This window comes from Acipenser ruthenus, chromosome 29 (assembly GCF_902713425.1).
Source record: "Acipenser ruthenus chromosome 29, fAciRut3.2 maternal haplotype, whole genome shotgun sequence".
Taxonomy (NCBI): domain Eukaryota; kingdom Metazoa; phylum Chordata; class Actinopteri; order Acipenseriformes; family Acipenseridae; genus Acipenser; species Acipenser ruthenus.
Window position 1 is genome coordinate 21185080 of NC_081217.1, and position 9718 is coordinate 21194797.

Sequence of the window (9718 nt, forward strand, 5' to 3'; positions counted from 1 at the left end):
CATTGCTTTGTATGAGAAAGAGAAAAGCAACACACATGGAAATACAGCACAGCAGAGTGAAAAGAGCATCTTCTCTCTGTTTCTCTTTGAATATACTCCTTCCTGGAGGAGTCAGAATAAAGTTTATGAATAAACGTGGAGTTGAATGCAATGATTGTTTCAATTGGAAATATATATATATTTTTGCATTAACTGTAATTGCATTTTGAATTTAACAGGGTCAGTACGTGGTGCCATCATCCCAATTTCAGTTCTCCCATTTCTCATGTTTTCCATAGTGTCCCTAAAACATGGTCAGCATGTGGGGGTCAAAGATGCATCCCTTTATCTTACTGTCAACTTGTAAAGGTAACAGGACGTCACGGGAGAATACTTGGCTGTACTTCAGATACATTACTGAATATACATTGTGATTGAGTGAAAACCTCTCGTACAGGAGCCCCACCCCCAACCGGCAAAATGTCATAAAAGAACAGGTTACCGTGGAAACCGTGGAACCCAACGAGGCCTTTCAAAGAGGTCATGCTTACACTGGGTGTGCAGCTTTAGATACTCTTCAGACAGCACTGCAAAATATAGAATACGCCTTTATATTGCTCATGCTGGGCAAAAGCATACGGCTGTATCTATTAGTGTGATAAACTTTATTATAATGCAGCATTCAGGACACAACTCTGTAATGCAAAACTGCAGAAGGACAGTGAAGATAACGAAATATAACAAAAGAAAATATCAAACATCTTGCGACATGCAGCAAGCTGCTTCGCGCTGCTCTGTGCACACTGTAAGTGGATGCGTTGGGCGTAGGGTGTGAGAGATCTCGTGACGTGTGGGTGAGAGGTTGTGGCTGATCATCACACTGTGCAAAACGATTTCTGAGACACCCTACACACGGCATATTAACTTTGCAATCAAAAGCTACTATTGCATAACAAGGTGTTGTTTTTTAACTGCAGGTCTGTGCCGTACAGCATGTTCTTTGCACAGGCTGTGAAATGAACCGGAGTTCTGACAGACCCTCAACAGCGATTGGTTATGTCTCATGCATGATTTATAATGTGCCAGTACATTATAAATAGCAGCTCCCCACTCTGCCTCCCTGTGTTGCAGAATGCTGGGATCATCTGATTGCAGTGATACCATTCGATGCATTAGGATACGGTAGCAGTGACAAACCTATTCGTTTTATAAAATGCGTATTTGTAATTTATAAAGAACGTTAGAACCTTTTGACAGCGGCAGTTTTAAAACTGTAAGCAACTGACATTTCTCCATATCAGTGCAGGAGTGGGAAAGGTTAAACCAAAAAGAAATCGAAATGCTGGCAGAATCGAACATCAGCAAAGCAAAAGAGCCACTGAAAGGTCAGGCTTTGAACCCCCCACCCTCTCCGCTCTCACGGGGGGGGGGGGGGGGGGGGGGCAGAGGGGGAGGGTGCTCTTCATGGTGGGACATCAAAGCCGTGAGTCAGAAAGCAATCGTTCCCTTTCCTCTTGTCATCAAACTAGAAAGAAGGGAGGCGATGGAAATTGAACTGCTTATCGGTGACAGCATTGCTCAGGTACCAGCACATCGCCTCGCTGAACAAGAACAAATAAACAGGGGAACGCAGGACCAGCGTTGGGCAGTCAGGGTTTCAAACACCTGCCTGTTCACCATCATGTCGTTAAGGGTCATAGCTAATACATCATTTACCTGTTGTCCATTCACTATATTGGTCTCAAATGAAAACCATACAAACATGAAAACCACTTTTCATCTGTACAAAAAAAAACAGTGAACAGCTAGGTCTATAAATAACAGTTCAAGATATAATGTTTTATTGATTTTTTCTTTATTTTTTTTTAGCTCGCTTTTAAATTCTGCAGTACAGTATCATTATTAAAATACAAACCTAAAAGGCCTGACATACACTTTTCCACATTCTAGCTGTTAAAATATTTCACCTAGTGTGACCCGCACAGGATAACAGTGTGTATGAAACAGAGGCACAGAGACACTGTGGTAAGGTATATAGGGCAGCAGAGGGAAAGACACATTGTTTTGGCTTGTGCTTCATGTAAAATAATGAAAGATCCTTCAGAACTATAAAGCATCTGGAAATACTAAAAGAAACGCGGTAAATTCAACGACAAACATCGACATGTTTGCCGTTGGATCTTCTTTTGAAGACTTTTTGTTTTAAAAAACATGTCAATTAATTGCGTCAATTGATGGTTATGTCCTAGAAAAATAAGCTTTGATGCTAAACCGTGATTTGACTTTTCCAACAACTGTTCCGCCAACCAAATGAGCCAAAAATTGGCATCTTTCACAACCAGACCTAGAGAACCTGACAATAAACACTGTACTGAGAAACTGCGTTTGGTGCATCGTGGTATGGTCAGGGCGATGGCCAGCTTGAAATGTCTACACTGTACAGTAAACATATTGAGTTCAGTATATTATTTATATGTTAGAATGTGATCAATGGGAGAATTCCATTGGAATCAGTAGAATTCTAAACCCCATCTCAATAGCTTGGGTTACAGTTTCATTGACTGTACACCACACATCCCTGCTTACTCCCAGCTAACCGCGGAGCTGCAAACTCTGCCCATGCAGTTTCACCAAAAAGCCATCAGCGTCATTGTGCAGCCATTCTAGACACACAGTAACAATATTTATACCTCAATGTTTATAAAAAAAAGATTCAAAAAGTCTAGGAACAAATCAATGAAACTAATAAATAAAATCAATTCATAAATAAATATTACGTTAAAATATTTACACACACACACACACACCCCTTCCTATTATCCCCGAGTAGGAACAGCATCTGAAAAGCACATACGGAAAACTCCATGTGCATTTCCGACTTATATAAAAGGGAAAGAAAAATGCTGACTAACGTGGAATATCTCAGTAAAATAAGTGCTCCTCCACGCGACTTCACACTCAAATGGATTAGCTTAGCGGTCATTATTTTAAAGAGTAATAAAGTCACCAAAGAAAGCCATTGTTACAATTATTATAATTCATATTATTATTCCTGTTATTAGTGTTACACCTCTGGCTTAGCAGAAGGCATGGTTCTTATGCAGTTGTCCGATATGGTTAGGTCACTGTTGAGAGGGTGCTGATCCATGAACTCTGAGGTTTCCTCCACGATCTGTCCTGGTATCCTGAAATCAATGGGTATCTGCTGCTGCTGAGGGTCCCGCTTGGGGCTGGAGGTGCTGTTGGGGTTGCCGTTCTCCAGGTTGCAGCCGGTGCCTTGCAGAAACTGGAGGAAGTTCTCCTCGATGGAGGCTTCCCTGCTGGGCAGCCTGTCCTCCTCCGGGGAGCGCTTGAAGAAGCAGGTGAGGAGCTTGCTGAGCTCCCCGCGGATCTGCCGGTTCAGGCAGCCGTAGAAGAACGGGTTGGAGGTGAAGCAGAAGAAGCCGATCCAGGTGACGACGTTCTCCAGCTGGGCGGCCGGAGCTGGTTCGGCCGTGGCCAGGGCGGAGTAGAGGTGGAAGGAGAAGTAGGGCAGCCAGCAGAAGAGGAACTGGCCCCCCACGGCCGCCAGGATCACAGCTGCCTTGCCCCCTCCGAACGCCCGCTGGGGGGTGGTCCTTGCCGCCTCAGAGCCGGTGACCATGGTCGACCTGCTACTGAGGGACTCGGATCTCTGACGGGGAGTGTCCATCCACGTCGGGAGGGGTCCGTGGTGCATGGCAGCCACCCTGGCTACTTTAAACATGCTGCAGTACACCACCAAGATAATGAGAACCGGGCAGAGGAAATAGAAGAGGCTGAAAAACACGATAAAGAGCTTCCGGTTCCCTCCGTTCCACTGCAGTGAGCAATGCCCGTTGACCTGCAAGGATCCTTGGGAGCTCCAGCCCAGCAGAGGGACTACGGACATAACGATGGCTTTGATCCAGACGCAGACCAGCACAGAGACCACCAGGCTGACGGTCATCTTGACCTCGTAGCGCATGGGGTGCACGACGTAGTAGTAGCGCTCGATGTTGATGGCGGAGATGGACAGGATGACCACGCTGATGAAGCAGACGCTCAGAAAGAGGTAGCCCCTGCACAGGGTCTCGCTGAAGAAGGCTCGTTCAAACAGGGCGGAGCTGGAGAGCATCCCCAGGGGCATCAGAATCAGCGCGGCCAGGAGGTCCACCAGGCACAGGTGGAACACGAAGACAAACTTCCTCAGCTGCGGGGTCTTGGCGATGACGGTCATCACCGCAATGTTGCCCACCACGGCCACCAAGTCAATGAGCAGCATGAAGAAGAGAGCTATGGACTCAGAGACCACGCCACCTTCCTGGGAGGGCAGGGAGGAGTTGCCGGGGCGTGCCGAGAGCTGCTGGGAGGTCTGGAGATACAAGTCCAGCTCAGAGGCATTCCCGATGGCCTGTGATGCGTTCGAAGCTGGAAGCTCCATCGACGTGACGAAGGCAGCGATGCAACACTGAGACTCACAGATCCATCACCCATCCTCCTTCCAGCCGGGGGCGATGCTCAGTGCTGCTCTGGAGTTCTCAATCCCTGAAGAAGGCAACCCAGGGCGTCGAGGGACATCGCTACGAGAAGGACACTTTCAGGAGGAGCGGAAGTCTGTTCGCCCAAACAGGTTCCTCGACTCGTCCTTCATAGTTGCGTCCAGGTCCTGGTTTTGGGTGGAGGTTGGCTGGTTCCCTGAGGATGCCCGTGGAGCTGCAGAGCCTGTGCGGGCGGCTGACCCTGTTGGCTGGGGCGATGTCCTCTGATAATCTTAGATCATCTTTGCCAACTCACGTCTGTCTCGCCTGTTCGTTTCTTTCCGGATCAGAAAAACACCTGGAATAAAAGCAAAAAAGCAGGTGCTTTTAAAAAAACAAATGAAGCTTTAAGTTCGTCAGCTGTCACGTTTGTAGCTACACAGCAATAAGCAATCCAACAGTACACAGCCGTTTACCTTTAACCCTAGCAGCGATATGATTGGATAACCAGCTGTGCGGTTATCTCAGCGCCCTCACACAGTTGTGATTGACACATTTCCTTCTAGCCATTCTAATAAACACACCTTTGTGTCCAGCTATGGTCACATGTACATACCTTTAGCTTTGCCTCAGCTTTGCCTGGTAAAGCACAGCGAAGACATATTACAACAGATTCAACAGGGATGACAATTAAAATGCCTACATAGATGCAGCTGCATACCAGGTAGCTGACGATAGAAATCATTAGCCTCCTCCTAAATAAGTCTACGCACTTACTAAAGAGATTCACGCCTCCGTAACAAGGAAACAGTGTGCTACAGTGTGCTGCCAAAGATATGAATGCACCATATGGGGGGGGGGGTTGCTCCTGATCAATGACCTTGGCTTCGATAAATAGTGTCTCATATTTATATGTGATCTCTGCTCTAATGATAGTGGCGATGGACACACTGGATGTCTGTGGTTTCAACAGGGATTAAGTCAGAAACTGGCTCAAACATCATTGATGCTCGTGGAAATCTGATTTGCTGTCATGCAATTATCTTTATTGCAGTATGTGGTGTCGTTCTTTAAGGTCGCTAGAAGGATAGAGTCTCTGTAATTAAAAATGAATACAATGCTGATTAAAGATCTCACAGCCTCAGAACTAATCTCAATTAATTATGTGTTTTCCCAGTGAGGGTTTCTGAATGTTATTCAGTGATGACTTTTCTAAAACCAGTATTACCAGTTAGCGTGCCAGCATGCTCCCATGGCAAACTCCCACAGCAGAGCGTCAACAGCGTGATTTCAAAATAAGGGAAACCGAGTGGCAAACGGCTGAGCGAGCAAAACTTTTAAAAGATCAGAGAAGATTGTGAAGTAACAGCTGATCATGAAGTTCGCACTGCCGTTCAGACGTCCAGGTCTGTGTTCGATAGAGTTCTACTTCGGTGGGTTTGAAGAACAACAGTAACCCCGAATCCAGCTGGGTTTTCTTTTTGAGAACTTCTTTTCTTTCATGTCAATCTATAAAAGCCATACACTGTTTTTTGTTTTGTTTTTTTACATATTTCGCCTTATCAGAAGAAGACTGATGTTGCTACCAGCAGGATTTTTACTGGAACCAAAACTAATGTTTCCGCTGTTGCCAGTAACTGCGCAAAACAAATCCTGTCCTTTTCTCTAAACTTAAAAGGTCAATAAAATAATTAATAATTCTCTTTCTTCAACATTTAAAGATTTTTTTTTTTAAACATCTGACGTCAGATTCCTAGACCAAAGATGCCAGCAACACTCAAGAACACCTCACTGAAAACCATGCTTTTTTTTTTTTGTTTTAATTATTAAAAACCCTGCTCTGTAATCTTGAAAGAGGCACACCATCAGGGTTGTCGACATAACTCGACTTTTAGATTCTAAAATGCAGGTCTAACCATTCCTACCCACAATGCATTCATCCTTGCCCTACATTAGACAGTACAACACCACTGTAGAGAACCGAACCCTACACTAAAGATAAACTGTGCTCTGGATCGCCTCCAACCCTACCTCCTTCCAAGGAGGCTTCCCAACAAGGCCTCCCAGCTTCAAGCTCTCCTCTCTGGGAGGGAGGCTCTGAGGTGAGTCCTTACAATGGAGACCAATGCTCCCCCCAGTGCATTCAGGGGTCTAGGAGCCCCCTACCCTTCGTCGTCCCCCCCCCTCCACTCTTTAATGTGGAACACAATTGAAATAGCCTATAGGAAAGGGGGCTATCTAAGATCAAGGCAAACCCTAATAGAAACATGCCTTCAGACACACATGCAAGTCCATTTAACGTTCAGTACCAGTGCCTGTTTCAACCTACAGACAGCATCGCATCAATTAAAACACAGAGAGCATTCATTAATCCCACTTTCTCACACGACCACCGATGCTTTCAATCACATCCGATCAGACCCATATTTTATTTGATTCTCCTGTTTTTCCAATTTATTTATTATTATCATTATTATTATTTTTCATCTTTTCTTCTGGACCCATAGCCTTGAACCTTATTACCATTTGCTTACTAAGTATCAAACCCCGGCTAAGGTAGAACCTGGTTAAATACCATACGAAGATACTGGTCCTGTACGGCTGGTAGTGTAGCCGGTATGTTCTGAAACAGTGCAGAAGACACATGGCAGACCCCCTGGTATATATATATATATATTTGTATATGGAGCTGTCCGTACCTTGGTTGTTGCGTGTGTGCTTTTTATTGTCCTGGATGACTGAGACGGTCGAGGTGCAGCTGATGAGAGCTTCCTCCCCTGAATCTAATGCATCGAGACACTGCAGAGAAGGGTGACAGGCAGGCAGCGGCACCCACCCCACGCATTCCTCTGGGTCCTAATGCCCAGCGCGTTACTCCTCACCCAGCGCATCTGGAACACAGATGTGCAAGGGATGCTTTCTCAGAAATGCTTTTATTCAATTGAACAAGGTTCGATATCCGTGACTCCTTCGCACGCTGTTTCTAAAGAGGGTTTGAGTTGGGTTCTGTATTTCAAAACGTTCTCTAGCCTCTCTTTCCAGGGGGAAGCTGCAGTCCACGGTGCTGATGGTACAACTTGTCCTTTCTGTAGCTATAAGGCCAGTTAACAGCTAACTACCCACGGCCTTATATACTGTGGACATCTCACCCGTTGAAGCTTCTCAGCATATAATAAACAGCCTTGTGACGCGGCTGCCTCATGTTTTTTTTGTTCTGCAACTTGTGTAGACACACCTTGTGATGAAAGACGATTTTATGCTTCTGTGGAAAAAAAACCACATCATACTGAATTAAAGCACACCATTGCTCAAGTGGTGTTTAATCTCTGGATGAAAAAATAAGCAAAAAAGATAAGTATTATTTTATAAGTATTAGGCCATCGCAGGCGGGGGGGTGTCCTAATGATGGGGGGCCAGCTGACGTGAATCAAATCACCGCATTTTAAAGGTGACCTGGTTATTTCAATGACGGCCGTGTTCAGCGTTTTATTACACTGTGTAACTTTACACTGCACCATTCCTTGCGGTCCGGCTGTTTACTTTATTCCGCGCTCATACCGGACAGCAGCTTGCTCATCAGCTTGTTTCTGAGAGGTTCAGTTAGAGACACAAGCACACCCTTTGGAACCTGCTTGCCACAATGTCACTCTGCGCGATCCTGCCGCCACCGACCACCTGCAGCCTGCAGGGATAGGATTTAATTCATCAAGTATATGGAGCATTGCAATGTCAATACATCAACAAATAAACCGTAGATAGGGCTTGTGATACCAGCCTGTCCAGCAGCGCCCCCTGCTGGGGGTGATTTGAAAGTGATCGTGGTCGTTACTGATCTGCACAGACCCCCCCACTCCTTGAAATCACACACAGTGATTATTGTTATTACTGAGAAATGATACTGCACAAGAATGACAGTGTTAATTATGCTGGTAAACACAGTCACTTAAACACCCTTTATATATATATATATATATATATATATATATATATATATATATATATATATATATATATATATATATATATATATATATATATAATGCAGTGCTGGGCATGCAAATACAAACGCTGTTGTAGGCAATGTGTGCCTCCCTGTTGCAAGTCATTTTCAATCAAGATGGGCAAGAGAGTAACACTTTACATGGTGTCTCTAATTACTGTGTATTTGCACAGTAGCACTTAGTAAATACACATGCACTTACACATAATTGCAATGTTATCATGTATAGTTGCAATGCACTTGATGTATTAAATCCTGTTGCATGATATATGTAAGTACCCAATTGTATCAGAAAAGGGTTAGGGTTAGAACTCAGGTCAGAGTTAGGGACAGGGTTATATCATGCAGGAAGATTTACACATTAAGTGCATTGTAACTCTGCATAATAACATTGTGATTATGTGTAAGTACACAGGCATTGACTAAGTAGCTACTATGTAAATACATAGTAATTAGAGACACTGTTACTGGCAAGACAGCAGTTCTGAGAGCACAGAGGGATTGTAGTACAGCAGGTGCTTGGTTGGCAGGTGCTTCTCTCTTTGAGCATGGCTGTGCTGGAGGCTGCCCTGTAGATTGCCACCCCTGATGAAACATCCAGTTAGATTCAACATGCAGATGTCTCCATATTGCAATACATGATATGCAACACACTGTTGGGTAATTGAAGAATAAATAAAGATCTATTCAAGTGTCTATCAAATCACATTGGAGTAAAAGACGAGATACAAATAGTTTGGAAACACAATGAGCCCTGGAAAAGTTTTCATGATAGTTTTGCAGTTTTCCCATGTGATTCAATGCATTTACCCTGGCTTTATTATTAATATGCTTTATCACATGTCTCTGGGCTTTACAATGCTTACCTATGACTTACCATGCATTCACTATTCTTTATTGTGCTTTGCTCTGCTTTTACTGTGAGAAACTTTCATAAGGGAGTTCATGGATCTGTCTGACTCTGTATTGTCTAATAGATATACTAAAGATTGATACATTTCCCAGCACAGTATAGATCTGAACTCAGAGCGAGATCGCAGGTGATATATGGTTACTGATCATACTAAATCACTGCAGTGTGCTTTGTGCCTTTAGGTGGCTGGAAAATAATGGGTCCTGTGGATATTGTGACGTGGCTATTCACATTTCTACCAGCAGGAGCCGCTCTCGCCCTTGTATTCACGTGAGAGAACTATTTTCACTGTGCTTCACAGTGCTTTACTACACAGAACCACAGGACACGGTTGGCAAATGAAATGGA

At 44.4% G+C, this 9718-nt stretch overlaps 1 protein-coding gene across 1 annotated transcript; it reads right to left on the reverse strand.

Annotated features, from left to right (window-relative positions):
- Positions 1-1812: 1812 nt before the first annotated feature.
- Positions 1813-7462, reverse strand: LOC117429448 (G-protein coupled receptor 61). Its single transcript, XM_034048915.3, has 2 exons — positions 7157-7462; positions 1813-4815 (listed from the first exon to the last, which is right to left on the reverse strand). Exon 2 carries the CDS (start codon positions 4418-4420, stop codon positions 3044-3046), a length of 1377 nt encoding a protein of 458 aa, XP_033904806.3. The 5' UTR covers positions 4421-4815; positions 7157-7462; the 3' UTR covers positions 1813-3043.
- Positions 7463-9718: the final 2256 nt, after the last annotated feature.